Source organism: Dipodomys ordii, unplaced genomic scaffold (assembly GCF_000151885.1).
Source record: "Dipodomys ordii isolate 6190 unplaced genomic scaffold, Dord_2.0 Scaffold227, whole genome shotgun sequence".
NCBI lineage: Eukaryota > Metazoa > Chordata > Mammalia > Rodentia > Heteromyidae > Dipodomys > Dipodomys ordii.
Genome location: NW_012267443.1, coordinates 366,013 through 387,257, shown reverse-complemented (window position 1 = coordinate 387,257; position 21,245 = coordinate 366,013). Strand labels below are relative to the sequence as shown.

General features: G+C 42.7%; 1 protein-coding gene across 2 annotated transcripts; it reads right to left on the bottom strand.

The window, feature by feature from the left end:
• Positions 1-1,608: 1,608 nt before the first annotated feature.
• Dlx5 (distal-less homeobox 5) lies at positions 1,609-5,911 on the bottom strand. Of its 2 annotated transcripts, none has more exons than XM_013035863.1 (3): positions 5,343-5,911; positions 3,299-3,483; positions 1,609-2,301 (listed from the first exon to the last, which is right to left on the bottom strand). In XM_013035863.1, exons 1-3 carry the CDS (start codon positions 5,695-5,697, stop codon positions 1,972-1,974), a joined length of 870 nt encoding a protein of 289 aa, XP_012891317.1. In that variant the 5' UTR covers positions 5,698-5,911; the 3' UTR covers positions 1,609-1,971. The 2 variants fall into 2 exon arrangements, with proteins under 2 accessions (XP_012891317.1, XP_012891318.1); XM_013035864.1 differs by having other exon boundaries at positions 3,299-3,401; positions 5,343-5,894.
• Between the last annotated feature and the right edge of the window lie 15,334 nt (positions 5,912-21,245).

The following is a 21,245-nucleotide window of genomic DNA, read 5'->3' as shown; positions in this document are numbered from 1 at the left end:
GAGGGGTTGGCAGTTCCCCCCATCCACCCACCCATGTGCTGATCATAGACCAGGCATGAACCGACTTCCCAAAGTTCAACCGTTCCAAAATGGATGCTTCTAGTCTCTTCTGAAGAGGAAAGAAAATGCAGGAAGAAATACAGGGAATAGAACAGGGAGAACAGAATAGTAGAGAGAGAGAGAGAGAGAGAGAGAGAGAGAGAGAGAGAGAGGAAGAGGATAACAGGGGTAAATTCCCCTCCAGGCACACAGCGTGCCTTTTCAGGTCTTGTCTCCCCACCCTGGAAGAACCTTTACAGAAATCCCCAGATGACAGGATGTAATTTTTTATGTTCTAATCCCCCTCCCTTATGAAGCCTCTTTTGTCACTTTTATTGCTGCTGACTTCCTAGCTGTAAAATATTTCTCATGCATCTTGTAATTTCCAACACAGGAGTTCTCTTGGTATCCTAAGGAAATATACTGAGGCTGACTTAAGGAAAACTAGCCGGAAAGCTAGCCAGAAGGACAGCTACAACTCATGCCTGGTTCCACAGCTCTGAACCTAAGTTTAAGATCTGCTTATACTATGGATAGCTATATGCTGAAATGTGAAAAGATGAGGCATAGGCCATACTGCCTTCAAGCCCTTCATGTCTGTCCAATGGAAAGCTTAACAAAGAAGAAATCTCAGCAAGCAGATTCTATTTCCCGTAGTTTAGAATTGATCTTTGCCAACTGTTTTATGTAAAAGCAAACTGGGGAATTATATATATATGTGTATATATATATAAGCTTATTTCACATGAAATAAAAAATACAGAGTTAATACCTTCCTTTCTTTTCTCCTCACAGAACTTCCTTTTCTTGGCGCGCACACACACACACTATTCCTTGAGTGGCCTATTGATATAAATCCACCGTTGTTTCTGTGGTGATTTTCCCAGCTCTGAGAGAACTTGGTAAAATTTATAATAGTACATATAAGGATTCTAAAGCTGCATACCATTTGCCATGCTGCAAAGAGTTTAGTTTTAAAAAAGGAGAATAATAGGAGAGAGAGGACATTTCTTTTTCTTTTCTTTTCTTTTTTTCTTTCTCTTTCCCTCTTCCTTTCTCTTTCTCTTTCTCCCTCCTTTCTCTCTTTCTCTTCCTTCCTTCCCCCTCTCTGTTTCTTTCTTTCTCTCTCCCCCCCCATCTCTGGAAGCTCCCTTTAAAAAGAGTATAATTTGTCTAATTGCTCTGGCAATACACAGGCTGATGGGGGGGGGGTTTCTCCACCATAATTGCTTTGAGCTTAGAATTCAGTGCAGTTACTGAGGGATTTCTGTTGTCTTCTTACTCACACACAGAGTGGAAATGATGTATTAATATTCTATTACTATGTTCCACCTGAAACAGTTGGATTTGAACTTAGTATTATCTAAATGGTTTTCATGGTTAGACCCCAAAATACATATAAAAGTACTATAAACAGCCACACATGTTATAAAAATATATAAAATACAGTATCCAACATATATATTTGTATACATAGCCACTCCAGTATGCCTTTTTGCCTAGTATCCCAGCAGAGCATGTCTTTTTTTTAAATTTCCTGCATAAAATTTCACTAGCCAGTTATTCTGCTTTCATGGTCGAAATAATTTTATTTATCCAGAATATACAGTTTAATTCCTCTATCTACACTTATTTACACGGTTAAAATAACATTGAAAAAAGTCTTTTGAAAAGTTGAGGTCATAGATTTCAAGGCACCATTGATAGTGTCCACAGTTGCGCAAAAAAAGTTCGTTGGTTAAAAAAAAAAACGGATGGGGGGAAGTCCTTTGAAATGCAATAACTTACATGCAAAAAAGAGAGCTTTACACATGAATCGTTTTTGTTTCCATTTTCCAAACTTCCCCAAATGAATTCTTTTCTTTATGATTTTTTAAAAATGGCCAAACACAGTAGTCCCCCAAAAAAAGAGAGCGAAAGAGAGCAGCTCATCTAATAGAGAGTCCCAGAGGCCAGCGCCAGCGGGTGCTGTAAAGAGCCAGGCGGCGGCAGGTGGGAATTGATTGAACTGGTCGCGCTTGGGTACCAGGAAGCTGAGTTCTCCAAGTAGCTGGACGCTGGGGACTGGTTGGAGGTCGGAGGGTGGGCATGAGGGTGGTGGCTGAGGGAACGGGAAGAGCCCTGGGGTTCCCACACCGCTGGAGACTGCGGCGAATTACATGCCATGGGGTCGCTGGAGCTGGGACTGTGCTCCGGGGGCATCTCCCCGTTTTTCATGATCTTCTTGATCTTGGATCTTTTGTTCTGAAACCAGATTTTCACCTGAGTGGGGAGGGGAGGGGGGAACAAAGGTACACGTTACCGGGACACTCGGAGGTCGCCCGCGCCTTCCCCGGGGCAGCGATTGAACGGGAGGCATCTTCCAAGCCCTGGCCACCAATGGCGAGGGGGAAAAGCGAGGAGCGCCAGCCCTAGAAGGCGTCCTGGTGGTGGGCTCGGTCAGCACCCGCCAGAGGCAAAGGTGCGACCCCTAGGCTTTGTCTTTTGTTCCGGCTGTGGGTGGGAATGGGGGAAGGGCGAGCTCAGTCTGGGTGCGTAAAAAGTCCGCGCTCGTGGGGCTGAGCGGGCTCAAGGAACCGTGAGCTGGTGGCGATCTATCTCCCCCACCCTGGCCTGAGCCCTCCGGAGCCGGGACGTGCGCCCCGGCCAGGCACGCACGGGTGTCCGGAGGAAGGTGCGATTTCCCAACCTCCTCCTGCAGTCCCTTCAATCGGCTCAGCTCGGTGGGGCCCAAATGCGCCTGCAGCTCAGGGCGGTGACTTCAACATTCTTTGTGCCTCCCCGGGCCCCAGCCGGTGGTTGTAGTGGGGGCGGAGGGAAGATTTCCCCGTCCAACAGCGCCCCCCACCTCGCGACCCTCCAGCTGCCGCCGCCTAAAGCTGCTGCATCTGGGCGAGACCCTTCAAGTGTCTCGGGCCCGAGGCGTCGTTCTGGGCCTCAGCGTGGCCTGACGCCATGCGTTCCTACTCAAGGCTTCGCGTGCTGGTGGTGGGATGTGTGTAAGGAAACCAGGGTCTCCACACCATCCTGGAAATGCCCACCCTCTCCCGGCTTCCCCACCCCCCAAGAGCCCCGGTTTAGGGGCAGGTCTCGGGACGGACGGACGGACGACGAATTCAGGGCTCACTGTCCCCACGTCGGAGACTGCAAACCTGACTAGCGGAGGGAAAGGCGCAGGGATTGGCGTCTTTCTCTTGGGACGGAACCGCGAGGGCCCTGCCAGGCTCGCAGGCAAGGTGGGGCTGGAACCCGGCTTTACCTGTGTTTGCGTCAGTCCCAGCGAGGCAGCCAGCTCGGCGCGTTCCGGCAGGGCGAGGTACTGAGTCTTCTGAAACCTTCTCTGTAACGCGGCCAGCTGAAAGCTGGAATAAATAGTCCTGGGTTTACGAACTTTCTTTGGTTTGCCATTCACCATCCTCACCTCGGGCTCGGCTACTTCTTTTTCTGAATAATCAAAACACACTAGGTTAGAGATTGTCAGGAGACAGCGCTCCCTTTCCTGAAAGGCCTTCAAATACAATCTTGGAGATGTGTCTTAGACTTCTAGTCTTGACTCTCGTTTCCCCATACCACTACCTTTGATTTTCCTCCCAAACCTGAGAAATTTGCCCCGTCCTCAAATCGTGAGAGACCCAAGCAGTCTAATTAATTCCTACTGTGTTCATTCAGGTTTGTCCGGAATTCAGTCCTTCGGGGACTCCTAGTTTTTGTGGCAGCCATCCGGTGCTCCAGTCCCTCCCAGGGTTTCAAGCGAGGAGCACCCCCCCCCTTCCCCGGGACAGCGATCCCGCTTCTGTCGTTGTCCGATCGGGCGCCCGCAGAGGCCAGTCTCCGGGGCAGGGAAGATGCTAACCGAGGTCTCCAAAGTTCAAAGACCCATAAGCAAACTGTTCCCTCACTTCAGCAGCAAGCGGTCGGGGCCGCTGCAGACAGAGAGCCGATTATGCAGCCCCACAATCTCACTGCAGATCTGCGAGAGCACAGATGTGTCTGGTTTCTTTTACAAATAGACTTAATATGTTCTTGGCAAAAAAAAAATCTAGTTATGCACAAAATATAGACAGTGAAAGGGACGAACTCTCTTTTAAAGTTCAACAAGAGTCACACGTTCAAAAGGAATCAGTGTGTGTGTGTGTGTGTGTGTGTGTGTGTGTGTGTGTGGTGGGGGGGTGTTTTCGTAGCAAAGGGGAGGCAAGTCTGGATGAATTTCTCACTGTCATAAATGAAGACTGCGGCAGGGGTAGGGGGCGACTTTGTGAACCAGTGTTTTATAAACATGCCCTGTGGCCACAAGTCCCTTTCTCCCAAAGTACTACATGTCTGGAAGGGGGTGGAGAGCTGTGTGTATATGGTGTGTGTGTGTGTGTGTGTGTGTGTGTGTGTGTGTGTGTGTGTGTGTCCAGCTCCTGGGAGAGGAAGGGTGGAGGATGAAGGCTGCGGTCTCCACTCCGCCAGAGTAGGGGATGCTAATATTAGCAGACTTATTAATGTGCTGGTGGGGAGAGATCAAACTCTACCAGTAAAATCTCTCCACCGAGACCTCATGCCTCGCTTTAACCGCCCAAGCTCACTAACCCTTTAAACTCTGCAAATAAGTTTCCAAGTGGACAAAAAGAAGGAGGTGGGAGATCAATGTTAGGCATCTATGAAGATGGAGGGAGGGGAAAAATTCCCCCAGCGTCGTGACCTTTCAGCAACCCTCCTCCACCTTTACGTGGCCTTTTGTCTTTGGGAATGCCTCGGGTAACTCGCAGAGGCTCAGGGCTAGCTCCTCTAGTGTAGACTACGGCTCCCCAACCCCCCAACTCCAAACCGCGCGATTCCAGGCACCGGCCGACCGGTGGCAGTCCCCACGTTAATCCCGAAGGAGTCTTTGAGTCAGCCTACCACTCTTACTTGCTCCAACTCAGCAAGCTCACTAAAAATTCCAACTAATCTCCCTTTTATTACGCAAACACCATTGGGGCTGCTCAATTCTTCTCTTCATTCCCACCCTCTTTCCAGCCTAGAGGGATTTCTGGTCTGGCAAGCTTAGAATCCAGCGGCTGGGGGACCCCAGGGGTGCAGGAGGGGAGACTCTAGTCTCAACCTCTGCAGGGTTCCTCCACTAAGACTCCCTAAATCACTCCCTAAAGCCCGGAGGGGCTTTCTCATTTGCAGTCCAGCTACCCCCCCCCATCGCTTTTTGCCGCGGGTGTCCTCTGTTGCAGTTGGCCACAAGTCTCCCCCATCTACTACCCCCGATCTCTCACCCCTGGAGGGCTGGTCCTCCACTGTGTCTGCCTCCCGCCCTTGCTCCGTACCTGGCTGGCTGGTGGTGCTTGGGACGCGGTTGTAGGCGCCGCCGTACTGGTGGTAGGGGCTGGCGTAGCTGTAGTCAGCGTAAGCCTTGGCGGGGTAGCTCCCGGCCGAGCCGTTCACGCCGTGGTACTGGTACTGGTAGGGGTTGAGCGCTTTTCCATAGGAAGCGGAGGTAGGAGAGCAGTAGCCGTGTGGGGGTCCCCCCGTGGGGCTGTAGTAGTCGGAATCTGTGGCTGACGACTCGGGCAAAGTTGGCGATTCCTGAGACGGGTGGTGCATGGCTGCAGACGTCTGGAACGGAGCTTGGAAGTCGCCGGATCGGATGCTGGGGACCCTTCTGTCAAACACTCCTGTCATCGCTCACAGGACGCGGCCGCTGTCCTTGCTGCTGTGGCGGCGATTGCTGCCCGAGTCGGCTTGTGGGCTGCGCTGGTCTAAGCAGACATGGCTGTGGGAGCGAGGGAGGAGGAGGAAGAGGAGGAGGAGGAGAGAAGGAGGAGGCGGCGGCGGCGGCGGCGGCGAGGAGGAGGCTGGGAGTCCTGGACGCTGTGTCTCCGGCAGGCTGACTGCTGGCTGGGACGCAGCACTGCCTTGGTTAAATCCTTAATTGCGCGCTTACGCACAGCGGGGTGGATCGGGTTCCATTGGCCAGAGCCTCGGTAGCAGCAGAAACACCCTAACTCGTCCAACTAGTTTTAGCACAACAAAGCATTGCTTAAAAAAAGGGGGGGGAGGGGTGAGGTGTGGGGGGGTTGCTTGTTGGGGGAGGGGGTTTTTAGTCAATCTGTTTTTAGTGAATACCCAAAACAACACAGAAGCCTCAATACCCAGTTCTGTGATGTCTGGAGACAATATGTTCCAAGGAATAGCCTCAAGAGTGTATGTTTGGAGGATGAGGCTGGCAAGCGACTTTTCTTGCTCCCTACTTATCCCTGCTTTCACAGGATCCACGAAGGGCAAGGGTTGACTTGAGCACTGAACCTGAAATGGGGAGAGTGGAGAAGGGATGTAAGATAATAGCGCAGCAGGGATAGAGAGCAATGTATGTATGTAATGTATGTATGTATATGTATACATGTATATATACATACATACACACGTACCTATACACATATATTCACACATCTCTCTCTATATATCTCCTTTTGGGGAGCAAGTTTGTTTCAGTCTTTTGGGTGTTGAAACTTGCAATTTGGAAACAAAATTTGTAGCAAAGCACTTCTTTTGCAGGAGACAAGTATAAGACAGGGCTTCCTGGAGATGCTCAAGAATGCAGGTGCCCATTCAGCTGTTAACAGCAGGGTCCCTGCAGCTCTAGTCTCTACAATGACTTTTTCAAATCACTGGTTTCTTCTCAAATATTACCTAATGATGCCTAAATCCTCATTGCTGGGCTTTCAAGAAGAGACGTGCAGCTTCACTTCTGCTCCATAGTCTGATCTATTTGGAAGGCATCTAGAATAGAGAGTGTGTTACTCAGTTCAAAAGCCAAAGGCTCTTGAAAAAGTGGATGAATCCACTGATGACTTCTCATGCCTCCAGACCAAAAGGGAACTTTTAGATGATGGTAAGAGAGGAAACAAAGCTCTTGGGAGAAGGAGCTCACAGGTGTACTCTCCGGGGACCTGGTACTACCCCCCCCTTTCTACAGGTCCAGGTTCCTACACCCTTTCTGTTTTTATTTCCTGCTAAGCAAACTTTCTTTTCTTTTGAAGGTTATATTCAAAAGGAAAATGAGGCATGCTATTTTAGGCTTGGTTGCACGAAGTCCAAAGCTTACTTCTGCTACTTTCCATGCTACTTTTTACTCTTGTCCTGATCCAGAGCAGGCTTAGAAATCTAACACAAATCTCACTCGATCCCTCTAGAGGCTACATTCGGATTTGGGTGCCCAGTATTTTCCTTTTGGGGAGGTCCAAGGCCAGTAAACCAGTAGCTCCATCACTTCCGTCTTTTCTCCCAACCGAAGAAGTAGGCATCTGCTTTAGTTTTGTCTAGTGTTAGTTTTGCTTTATTTTGGCTATGGCGCTTCCCGGGCCCCAAGCAGATCATCAGAAAGCATCTGGAGTTGGGAGCAAACCGCCAGCCCGCTGGAGAACTCCAAGCAGCTCGTGATCAACTCCTGGCCTCTGCTCAGTTCTTGTCACAATTTCGTGGGGAGGTGGTGTTCCACGCTGGTGAGCACGAGGATGCTGAAGTTCTACTCTGGTCACCCTGCTCTACTCGCTCGGGTCTAGTGCTTGTGGCCTGCCATGCTCTGATTTCTCCACCATGTTACACTCAGGTTAACAGGCCCTGCAGCCTCCTGCCGGACCCAAGGCTGTGGATTTCACGCTGGTGGTCAAGCTCTAGTTTTGGGCAATCTTCAACACTACAGTTCCTTTAGGCGCTGGCTCTAGGCTTGCTCAGGAGAAGCTCTAGGCGCCCAATGGGTCATCTCACACACGTCTGCCAATGAGAGGAATCCCTGGCTCAAATCAAAGCCAGAGACAGGTCAAATCACTATCCCACAAAGGCAAGAGGTGTGAGGAACTGGGCCGCCCCAACCTAACCCTTGATCCTCCCCAAGAAACCGGAAAGAAACGGTTTAATACGAGATCTAATGTAACAGCGTGGAAGGGAATATGGTCCCTATGGTTATACTAGTCAGAATGTTCCTAGCTTACTCTCTCACACCTTGCTGAGAAGGCAGCTTTCAGCCAGAATGGGCTTTATAATCTGAAGAAGTTGGGCAAAATGTAGACGTTTGAGCTGCAGCTGAACATATTCTTGTTAAGTTTTAGATCTTCCTAAATTTCTCTTCTTACCTCTCCCCTCCCCTGTGTGTGTGTGTGTGTGTGTGAGAGAGAGAGAGAGGGGGGGGGCGAGGGAGGGAGGGAGAGAGAAGAAAAAGTCTCATGTTGCTAAAAGACAAGCTGGTGGGAAAGAAGAATTTAAAGTCTTCATTGGCCCTCATTTAGATTTGAATTACTTTGTCCTGTATGCATCTAGGTGAGACCCAATCTGAGTGCATCTCTCAAGGTTTAGAGCCTCAAGTTTTTTTTGACTTTTTTGACTGACTGATCTCACAGCCCCCCCCCCCCCCATGCAGTCTGGAGAAGTTGCTATCTATACAAGCAGCTGGGGACTTTTCATAATATATGTAACCTCATTTCATTTTACAATATATTTATTGTTGTTCTGTGCACTGCCAGCCCTGCTGTGGGCCTGGTTGTGGCTTGGGACCCACACTCACTGGGTATCCTGGCTGTAGGCCCACACTTTTGCTAGTCTGTTGGGGATGGTTGTGACACTAAGGCTTTGTGCTAAGTCTGGAGGGCTGTACACTGTTGCCTCTCAAATCCCACCAACAGATCCAACCATGGAGAAACAACTGTAAGGCATCAAACTCCCCCAGCAGTGAGACATGTAGGAAGAATGTGAGTAATTTCATCTTTTAGCTGAAAATTTTCGTGTGTGTGTGTGTGTGTGTGTGTGTGTGTGTGTGGTAGAGACCCAAAGAGAATGGCAAGTCTTTACCACGAGCGCCACCCAGTGTCCTACAGTGTACAACTGCAAGAATTCCAAAATTCAGCCTGTTATGAAAGTCTCCCTCCAGTCCTCCGGGCCTTCCAGGCTCAATTCCACTACCAGGTGTCATTCTTTCTCTAAACTTCCAACAGATTTTTCTCTCTATCCCTATAATCTTTGTTTTTTCTTTACTTCTTACAAATTTGTATCTTCTTTCTCCTATGGAATTACCTTTCTATTTTTATTTTATTATTGTTTGCTTCTGTTCCCTCTTTTAAAATTCCCAACTTGGTGTATGTGTGGGGGGGAGGTGACTGGAAAATATTGAAGGGGACTCTTCTTAGAAAGTTGTGAAGAAACAGATTCTTCCACATTCAAATGAAGTACTGGACAGGTTTCTAGTCATTTTCTAAAGTCCTACGAATTGAAAAAATAGTGCCATTCTGAATTTACATTGTGAATGCAATGGATGGAGGTGGGGGAGATACTTTTACTATTGATATTCCCTTTCTGGTCCATTTGGGAACCTATTTCTTTATAGCGGAGTGCCAATATTAGAACAAGCCCTTCCTTTGGGCTTGAGATAGTTCAATATGCCTGAAAAAGTTTATAAAACTTAATTTTTAAATATAGAAACTTCCACTCATTTAATTATATTCACTTTTACACCACTCAGGTATACATAATTCAAGTAAATATCGATGATGCTGATATTATATATTCACACTTTATATGAATAACGCTTTATAGGTGCATAATATCTTTTTTTCTTTGTCAGTTGTAGGGCTTGAATTAAGAGCCTGGATGCTGTCCGTGAGCCTCTCTGTGCAAAAGGCTGGTGTTCTGCCACTTGAGCCACATCTGGGTTTTGAGTAGTTAGAGATAAGAGTCTCATGGGGAGAGGCTGGCTTTGAACTGCAATCCTCAGATCTCAGCCTCCTGAGTAGCTAGGATTACAGGTGTTAGCCACTGGTATCCAGTTTATACTATCTTTTAATTTTTGTGCTGGTACTGGGGCTTAACCTCAAGGACTGAGGGCTGTCTAGTTTTTTCACTCAAGGCTAGTGCTCTACTGCTTGAGCAAGAGTTCTATTTTGACCTTTTGGTGATTAATTGGAAATAAGAGTTTCACAGACTTTCCTGCCCCAGCTGATTTTGAACCTTGTTTCTCAGATCTTAGCCTACTGAGTAGCTAGGACTACAAATGTGAACCACTAGCACCTAGCTAGATTGAGACATTTTATCTGTCTTTAGAAGCCTTGTTCTTATACTGATGTACATTTTACTTAAAGATTTTTTTGTTCACACCCATTACTAACAAAAACAGGATTCATTGTGATAATGCTATGGACAAGTACCATGTATCTATGAGTTCCCTTTGTCATCTAATGAAGAATGCTGTCAGAGCAGTTCACTGGTATTGTCTCTTTTGACCCATCTAGGGCACTTTCATTCTAAAACTCTCCAATACAAACAAAGCCAGTTAAGTCATACATTACACAATGATAGGTCTGAGTAATGATTTTATTTTCAAGACACTGCATTTATCTGTGAGCAGGGGCATTAAGACCATTTAATAAGTGGTACTCCTGAAATAGTCAGTATGATGGTTGTACAGAAAGTTCTCATTTTCATGAATGGTGGTAGTAGGAAAAGTTAAAAGTAATGGTTGCAATTTATAAGATTATTTCTTTGTTGCTTTGTATGTCCCTCCCCCACAGTGTAACCCCTGCTTTCACTGTATTGGATGTCGGTATAATTTGTGGAGGGGAAGGGGAAAAACAAATCGTTTAAATAGGGATACAGGTGGACCCATTGCAACAATGAGATGTACAAGTCGTTATGTCGAAAATGAACTTTACAACTTTGGTGCAGGGGGCGGGGGGGGGGGCGGCGGGGGGGATTGGGTGGGGGGGCAGGGGGAGGATGGGAAGGGGAAACAAAGGAGGAGGCTACAATGCTTGATAAGAAATGTACTCATTATCTTGCCCATGTAATTGTAACTCCTCTGTACAGTATTTTCACAATAAAAAAAGAGTAATGGTTGCAAAAGTATAAAGGTTTTCAAAAATATGACAAGTGTTTAGTCATTGGTTTCAGCAATACAGGTAATTGACCTTTTTCTCTTTGTATCCTAGGAAAAGTCAGTTTGGAATTGACATTTAGAGGTGGTTCACCTAGTTTCAAAGTTCGTCCTATGATGTTATGATGCTGAGGGAGCCCATATAAATTCAAAATAAACACATCCAGGGAGGGAGAGGAGAAAAAAATAGAATGAAAAACAATGGTGATAAAGAGCATCACCAATAACTTAATCTCAAAGGATTCACTAGTAGGCAATTATATACACATCCTGAATAAATAAAGAAGTCCTTGGAGGGAAAAACTATTTCCACTTAATTCCAACTTAATATGTTTTCATAAGTTTATTCCAAATGATAATACAGATTATAAGCTTCTCCATATCTTGTTTTTATAATTATGATATTAAAATATGTTTATTCATTTAACAAACATAGCTATCTAGGAAAAGACATTAAGTATCTACTCAAATCTATTCTCTGTGAGATGAATTTAATATATCACAGCTGAAAACACTTCAAGTTCTTATCAGTAGGAAGCAAATAGGATTATATATTATATGTTTTGGTAATGTAAAATTGAGGAATATTTTTCATCTTATACTCAGATTGCATGTTTGTTTCTTGCTTTTTTTGTCAGTCGTGGGGGTTGAAATTACATCTGTTCTAAGGGGGAGTTGGTTTGATACTATTTATAAAGTTTGTACTCTTCTTAACTGTATGCAACTATCCCAATAAAAAATATCCCTTATCAAATTAAAAGAAAAGTCATCACCAGATGGAAATCCAAAGTAATGATCTATCTCTGGCAAGAAGAAAACACCAAATGAAGCTTACGTAATTTTACATTTCATTCTCATTCTAAGATCTATTTAGAATTTTAAAGTTCATTGGCTCATTGATCCAAGGCCTATGCATTTTATGATATGAAAACACTTTATGCAAAGTTGAAGAATACAACTTCTAAAGTCAGATTTATTTCTATAATTCTGCTGTAAGCCAAGTAAAACTTGTCCCATGGTACGCACACACATGGGACACACACATGCAAGGGAAGAGAATCTAATTTTGTGAACCTTTTGGCATTGTCTCAATGATATCATTTTGATAGATTAAAACAAGCAACAAGAAAACATAAAAACTTTTTCTACAGCTGTGTTTACTACCTTGTGTCTTTATGAAGAAAAAAGACTCTTAAACAGGCAACTGCAGTCTGAGATAAGAGGTCCCCCATGCTGTGTTGCACAGCATAATCAGTGGAAGGTACAGTGCCCACCTGGACTTGCATCCCTCTGTGCTCCTGCAGGAGAAAATTAAGGCAACAGAAAGGAAAAGTCAATAGCTTTCCAAGTGAAGCGCAGCTGACACTGCAGCGGAGTCACTTCTTAAAAATTGTGGGCAGAAAAGATACATTGCGTGCAGCCAGAAAGTCAGTAATAGTCAACGTAGTAATATTCAGTTCCTATGTCTGCAAATTCTGTATGTTCAGATTCAACTGACCTTAGATTGAATATATTTGGGAAACAAAAGTCCATCTTTGCTGAATGCGTAATAAGTTTTTGTAAAAATCGTGTTTCCCCAGACAATGTTAAAACTTTCAATACTGCCTTTACATCATATTTGATATTGCTAGAGAACTAGAAATGATTTAAAGTTTATAGAAGAGGTGGATAGGTTTTATGCAAATATCATGCTATTTTACCTAAGAGTCTTGGTGTGTATGGAAGTTAGTATGGGGAGGGCGGGAATGATTGAATACCTATGGGCAGCTGAGAAAAATTTTATCTTTTCAATATGAAATCTTCAATCTTATTTTATTTACCTGTCTCAGTGGAACAGATTCTCAGATTTTACACATAGCAAGGCATTTTAAATGTACACATTTATACAATATATTGTTGTATCACGGTTCATAATTTTGGTAGATAATTGTATGTACCCAGTCCTTTGTATGCATTTTCAAAGTGCCCATGCACTTTGGTGTATGTGTCTCAGTTGTTTACCTCAGAAGACTTTGGGGGTTGCTACAACTTTCTTCGGAATTACATTGCAGGCAACCAATGATATATCTACAAGTATTTAATTTAAAGTGGTATTTAAGATGGTCAGGCAATCGTGCCTCATGCCGGTAATTCTAGCTACTCAGAAGGCTGAAATCTGAGGATCACGGTTCAAAGACAGACCAGGCAGGATAATCCATGAGACTCTCACCTCCAACTAACTATCTAAAACAACCACCACAACAAAATCCCAAAACACAGAAGTGGAGCTGTAGCTCAAGAGGTAGCACAAAAGGTCAGGGAAAGTACCAAGCCCTTAGTTCAAGCACCAAAAAAAAAAAAGTTATTTAAGAATGCTTGGAAATTGTCTAATAAGTTCCAAAAATTCTTGGACTACAGAGAGGAAAGATATTTCTTATGAAACTCTGAGCATCTACTAGCTACCGAATATATATTGACATTGTATTAAATACTTTCATGGGAAAAAAGGTGAAATCAACAAACCAAATAAACAACAGATATAGGCAATAAAAGATGTACTCATCTGTAGAAAAACTCAGAATATACCACTGGATGCATTGTCTTCCACACACTTTCCCATCACTTTCTTTGTTATATGAGTTTCTTATTGCCAGGAGTTCTGTTATATGGCCTTTTCAACTTAACTGTTATTTAAGAGTTTCAAACAGGGCTGGGAAGGTGGCTCAGTGGTAGAGCGCTTGCCTTGCATGCCTGAGGCCCTGGGTTCAATTCCCCAGCACCACATAAACAAAAAGAAAAAAAAGCCGGAAGTGGCTCTGTGGCTCAAGTGGTAGAGCTCTAGCCTTGAGCTGAAGAGCTGAGGGACAGTGCCCAGGCCCAGAGTTCAGGCCCCATGACCAGTCCCCCCCCAAAAAAAGAGTTTCAAGCACTTTCAGGGTGATGTTACTAGTAACTGTTCTACATTGCTGGTAGTTAGCCTGCACAATAAACTTGGGGATTGTTGGAGAATTTTTTTTTAATCATTGAGAAAAATAGATGGACCAAAAGGATTGTCATTTCTGTCAATTAGACATTATACTGGAGGGAACTATCTAATGACTAAAATTAACTGGTAATTTTTCTAACATAAGAACAATGATTAGAATGCTGTTTGATTAATCATGTCCAAGTGTAATTATTTATCTTTTACTATCCATTGGGTTTACTTGTAGATTTATAGGCACATTCTAATTATTACCAATGAGGGAAACTTTGCAGCCTGTGTTTCTTTAGCTCTGGTTTACTTCACTTATTATAATTCTTTCCAAGTCTTTCCATTTCCCTATGAATGGAGCTATGTCATATTTCTGATGAAAGCATAGAATTCCCTTGTGTATATATACAAATTGTCTTGATCCATTCATCCACTTAGAGACATCTGGGTTGATTCCATATTATAGCTATGGTAAGCAATGCTACAAATGAACATGGTTGTGCTGGTCACTTTAGTGTGGTTTGGCTTGTGGACATTTGGATAAATGCTCAGGAGTGGGATTGCTGGATCATTGGGAAGCTCTATGCTTAGACTTTTGAGGAATCTCCATACTGCTTTCCAGAGTGGTTGAACAAGTATACATTTCACCAACAGTGTAGTAGCATTCCCTTTTGGCCATATCCCCAGCAGCACCTGCTATTGTTAGTTTTCTTGATAATGACCATTCTAACTGGGTGAGGTGGAATCTCAATATAGTTTTTGAAAGGTTAGTTTGAGGCAGTGACCACCACATGTTGCTTGTTTCTGTCTAGCAAAGCAACACGTGGTGGTAATCAAAACACCTGGTTGATTGTGTGCCTATATGAGACCTGCAAATCCTTAGCTCGGGGCTCTCCTCCTAGGCTCCGCTGTGTTGGAGTGTAGTACGAGGCGGGAGCTGCAGCCCGTTTAAATAAAACAGCTGTAGAGTCTGACTCTTGGTGGTCTTCCTGCAAGGGGGGGGGTCCTGCGACCTTGGCATAACAGTTTTGATTTGCATTTCTTATATGGCCAGAGATGTTGAACATCTCTTTATGTATCTATTTGCCATTCTTATTTCTTCTTCTAAAAAGTCTCTTTTTAAGTCTTTAGGAGAGAATCACAAGGGCTCAATGGCATATGACCATATAAAAACGATGCCTATCAAAATGAACTCCAAGAAATGGAAAGAAGAGATTTTTACTGTTCTATTTGTGATTCTCTCCCCTGCCCTTTGGTTTATTCCCTTTTGTTGCTGCTTTTGATTTCTGTATTCTTTCTTGTATATAAGTTTATCTGATTTGGAGAGGGGAAAGGGATGCACAGAAATGGTGGGACAAAGGTAAATCAATTCAGCAGTGATACTCACTAGATACTATTTTGGAAATGAATTATATAATTTTGGGGGAGAGGGAAGTCAGGAGGGGAAAAACTGGGAGACAATAAGGGATGAGATGACACTGCTCAAAAAGAAATGTACTCATCACCTGACTTATGTAACTGTAACTCCTTTGTACCATCACTTTTACAATAAAATCTAAACATTAAAAAAAAGGAATAATGGAAGAAGTTAAGAGATAAATAGGCAGAAAAACACAAAACATAAAAACAAAACCACTGTTTTCTCTCCAAACTAGAATAATCACCAGGAGGTTATTTAAGAAAGATCACTTGTCCACTCAAAGATAGTCTTTTGGGGATAACTTCTTAAAGAAACTGGAATGAGTAAGGTTGTGGGTTTGAATGATGGCTCTCTTCTATATGACTTTCTATTATAGGGTCATTTAAGGCTCTCTAACAGGACCTTAAATGCCACAGTAGGAGAAATTTTCTTTAATTTTTTTGGTTATATTATTGAGTTCTATTCCTCTTCACAGTCTTATGCTGAACATTTGGCATGTGTTTTGAAAAATTTATAGACCTTTAAATGGTTTCTCCCAAAGGGATTTCACATGTAATTCACTTCTACTTTCACAGTAGCTTTGAGAAGTAGCTATGTTAAGCTATTATGGGTGGTCCTCAACTTTAATATATTTGCCTTTCATTTAACTTGAACTTGCTCATATTCCATATTGGCACTCCTACCTCACCCTTTATTGCTGGGTTTGGGCAAGGATGTGGTGACACTGCTGCCAGCCATGAGAGTAAAGAGCCTGGCCTTTGAGGGATGGTATAAACAGTGCCAACTGCATGTCATACAAATACCTGGGCATGACTGTTACCTTCCCCTCTCTTTCCAGTCTATTTCTCCTCCCTATTGCTATTCTTGCAATCCTTACTATCTCCATGGAACTGGAGCTACATGTTCAATTTGCCTAATCTCAGCTTCAGTCTCTGTAGGCCAATGTGCTCCTGAAAAAGAGCATTGTCTGGTAGCCTTTCTATGTCCATGAAAAACAAATAGCTATTTCAGCTTCTAAGTGGTTATGATAAAGCTATAACAGTAACAGAAACGACATTTAGGGGCTTTTATATTCGTTTAGATCCTTGAGATTAGATTTCCATTTTAAATGCATTCTTTAGTTGTCGTATTACTTTTATTTTTTAACATTTTTACTGTGAAAATACCATACAGAGGGGTTACCATTATATGAGCAAGATAACGAGTACATTTCTTATCAAGCATTGTTGCCTCTTCTTTGTTTCCCCTTCCCATCCCTTCTCATACCATATTACTTTTTAGATAGGGTCTTGTATAGCTCAGATTGTCCTGGAACTCTCAAACTTCCTGCCTCAGCTTCCTGAGTGCTGGAATCTTAGGTCTGTACCATCATGTCTGGCTCAAATGCCTTCAGCTTGTAAACGTGTATACCTTGAATACTTATTGGCAGATTAACACATCGAAGCAGCAAGTGCACCTTAGTAATTATCATTGTAGCTTGAATTTCCTTAGAGTTTTAAACTTCTTTGTAAGACCTGAGAATGTTCTTATATGCTTTACCCTCACAATATTCACAAGAGGTAAGTAAGGCAGAGAAAAATCTAAATTTCCTTACTTGTTTTTAATACTTCATAAATATTGTATTGTTGCCTTAAAGTAATCAAAATTCCAGAGCATAGACAATAATAGTTCATCAAACTTGCTGCTTTTTACATATAAGAAATAACCACATTCATTAGACATTTATTATGTGCTAAATGGTTTGCATGTTTCTTTTTTCTTTCTTTTAAAAGCCTGTAAGAAGGTGCTGTCATTATTCCATTTTACATAAACTTATCTGAGACAAACACTGGAAAACTTAATTATGATCATGTGATTAGTAAACTTTTTGAAATGAAAGTCTGTGATCCCAGATTCGCATACTCTGTGGAAAAGGAAAGCAAAGAATTAAGGCTTCAGAAAGACTTTAGGTGGCTAGCTCAGGAGTTCTGGTTAGTATCCTGGCTTCATGGAAATTTGCCTGGTTGGCAGAGCAGGGCATTTTCTCTGGGGCTTGACCTCCTTGGCCTATATCCAGATGGTTATGGATGGTTAGAACCTGAGTTGTGCGGGTTCTGCCCTGCACAAGCATTCCATTAAGAAAGGAGAGTAGTAGCTAGGACTCAAACCTGTACCATTCTTGTTTAGCCATGTGCCCAGGTGTGTGACTGCATCTGCTCTGAGAAAGGTGAATCTGTTTCTAACTAACACAAAGGCACCAATCACCTAGGCCAGTGCAATCCCTGAGTACAACAAAGTCCAATCCTTTGTCGAACTTTTCCTAAGGGCTGCCTCTATATCCCTTATTTCATTTCAATTATTATTTTTTAATAGACTTGGCAGAAATTATGCCTCTATATTTTTTAAACCACTTAACTTAAATCCCTCACATAATAGAAAACTTAAGAGAATTAAAACCTGAGGCTTCCAAATGCTCAAAACTATACTGAAAGGTTTTATTTTCTTTTCAGTTTGGACCTTCTTAAGGCTTTTCAAAATCCAGTATATTTAGAGAGAGGATAAATGCTTGGGCCTAAATTGACTGGGAATGAAAAGGTTGTATTTCTCTTTCTTCTGTGAGGTGTGATCCATATAGCAAAGATCTTACTGTCAAGGTTTTTTCAAAGAGGAAAACTTGGAGGACTATTACCTTTCACAAACCTTTTAAAATGTACTTTCTGCCCTTACATGAGAAATGATTATCTGGTGCAATTAACATTGGACCACAGACCGGAAGAACAATGAATGTTTCAAACACAAATTGCTTTTGAGAATCAGAGTCCTATTCTGGGCTTGAAGACATTCATGTAAGAAACTAACAGAAAATCTTAATAAAAAATCTTTGGATAAAGAAAATTAGATGAGGAATGCCAGTTTGTCTCGTAAGTTGCTTGAGAAGATCTGTCATAACAGACGTTGCCCCAGATTGTGGAACCCTTTCCTTCTAACATCTTTTAATGGTAGGAGAACTTACAGTGCCATAATTTCCTTTCATTTTTGACAGTGTTATACTATCTTTATAGACTTGCACTGACAGCATTTCATCTCGACATCATTAGATCATCTCACCTGACTTTTGCATGGAGTACATCATTACATTATGATGGTGATATACAATTACCAGTGAAATGAATAGGGTATTAACATGATTACTGAAAAAAAGTTAGCAATACAGATATAGCATTCTCCATTTGAAAGCATTTCATAGCTATTAATTAGTCTGCCCAACACTTCTGGAATCCAGCAAAACTTACTATTCTTTTTTCACCAGATTGGATAATGAAAGGATATAAATTATACAACATTTTAGGACCCCATAGTTACTAAACTTTTCCTAATTCTTTTGACTCTTCTTAATCCAAGAATGTGGGTTGTAAAGGTTTATAGTAATTAGTCATTGTTCCAAAGGCCAGATATGTAAGAAAATTCCACTTAATTAAGGAGGCTTACTTTTGAATTTTCCATTTATTTGTAATGGTTTTTTTTGGGGGAGGTCCTGTCGTGGGGCCTGAACTCTGGGCCTGGGTGCTGTCCCTGAGCTCTTCAGCTCAAGGCTAGTGCTCTACCACTTGAGCCACAGCGCCACTTCCGGCTTTTTTCATTTTTTGCTTATGTGGTGCTGAAGAATCCAACCCAGGGCCTCATGCATACAAGGCAAGCACTCTACCACTGAGCCACCTTCCCAGCCCTTGTAATGGTTTTGAATAAGAAGAAGCCAAGATTTGGGGAAGGTACTTGTAAATAAGTAATCTGGAATTACTCAAAGGCTCTGTCTCAGAAGAATGGATTTGAGTCAGGCACTGGTGGCTCATGCCTATAATCCCAGCTACTCAGGAGGCTGAGATCTGAGGATCATGGTTCAAAGCCAGCCTGAGCAAGGAAAGTCCATGAGACTCTTATCTACAATTAACCACCAGAAAGCCAGAAGAGTAGAGTGCTTGCCTTGAGCAGAAGAGCTCAGGGACAGCACCTAGGCCCAGAGTTCAAGCTCCACGACCCACAAAGGAGGAGGAGGAGGAGGAGGAGGAGGGAAGGAGGAGGAGGAGGAGGAGGAGGAAGAGGAGAAGGAGGAGGAGGAAAATAGATTTGATTTGGTCTGATAAAAATGATCAATTTCTAATTATTAATTAGAAAATGGTGAAGTTAGAGAATAATATGGAAACCATTTTATAGCTATAGGAATCTTCAATATGTAGCATCATTATTATCTTCATTTCTTTCTAAAATATTTTACACATTTATAATGTCCTATCAATGACATTAATACTTGGGAAACTTACTGTTGTGTCATAGAGGAGGAGAATGTACTGCTTTTTTTTAATCCTTATTTTCTTTACATTTTTTTCTGTAAGTTATTATCAAAAGGGATTTATATTCAACAGTGGTTGAGCCCAATGCATCTTGCTCAATGTTGGTTGGCTTTTTAAATATCTTATAAATTCATTTTTACTCTTAATATTAAAGTGATTGGTTATAGGAACTAACCAAAAATTTTTTTATACAGAGGAGCCTTAGTTTGCTCATTTTTGTAGTTATTAAGTAAATATTTGACATAAAGTTTATCATAATAGTAGGATGAGATGACATATAAAATTTTGCCTTAGTGCTTGGGTCTAGTATACACTTGACAGGAAATCTGAATCCTGTAGCTCAAGAGACCTTGGCTGGCTGGGAAATAAAGCAAAAATGTTGGTGGCTTGAAAATGGACTTTGCAGGAGACATTTCTTCATTGGTGGTCCTTCTTCTTCAGTATGGGGCAATATTTTATAGCCTTGAGGATTATGGCTGTTCTTGGATCTCCACATTTATTCAGAAGTAAAATATAGTGTTGACAATGGATGGAAACTGTAGATGGATCTGAACCTCTTTATCTAGCCATGACTAATATTATTTTATCAAATTTTCCCCCTCCAACCTACAAAAGGAAGAAACCAAACAAGGAGAACATACATTTTTGCTTTAATTGGATACAGTGGTAACATCTGGAATTTCATGTATATCAGTATAGTTAAAATATAATTATACAGATTTTGCAACAAACTTGTAATTTTTGTCAAATGAGGCTCTGAGAGCAGGAATACAGAATCTTTTATAACTGAGGCATACCTTTAGTCCTTCCTTAACCATTGGAATGTGCTCACTTGGCACTCAGCCTGAGTGCCATATTCTCAGCTCAACTCATGTCCAGCAATTACAATTGCCTTCAACTGGTCCTCCCACTGTCAGTGGCTCTACTACTATCAGTGCCACTACTCCACTGGTGACTATGCCCTGTAAGATCAAGTCTGAACTGTGCATCATGACATAAAGGCCATGATGTGCTGCCTGCCAAATGTCCTGTCTATTTAGTATATGCCCATTTTGTGTGAGCTCTCTGGTCTCATTTATTCAGTCACACAGAATTCCTCCTCTTCAACGACCCTACTTACCACTTTACACTTGCTCAGCTTTCTTGCTTATGACTGGCACTTTACTACTTGAGGCACACTTCCAGTTTTGCTAGTTCATTGGAGGAGTCTCATGGACTCTGCCAAGGCTGGCTTTGAATCTTAATGTTCCAGGTCTCAGTCTCTTCAGTTGCTAGGATTATAAGAATGAACCCCTGGGGCTCAGCTCAGAAAAGAATGTAATATTGGGGAATAGTGGATGATTAGAAATTGTCGGAGGGATGGAAAAAGAGTCCAAGCTAGACCTCCAAGTACAACTCCTGGATTATTGGGAAGCTACTGCCAAGTATGGACTCATTGCTATATCAGTGTCTCAGGGATCAACAGCAGCTTCCATGATTGGTGTTGTTTCTACTCAACCACAGAAATCAGAAAAAAAAAACACTACAATTCATGAAAGGGAATACTCAAATTTTCATGTTTTGTAGCTTGGCAGTAAGGAGTCAAAAGGTATACAAAATGGCCTTTTCTTT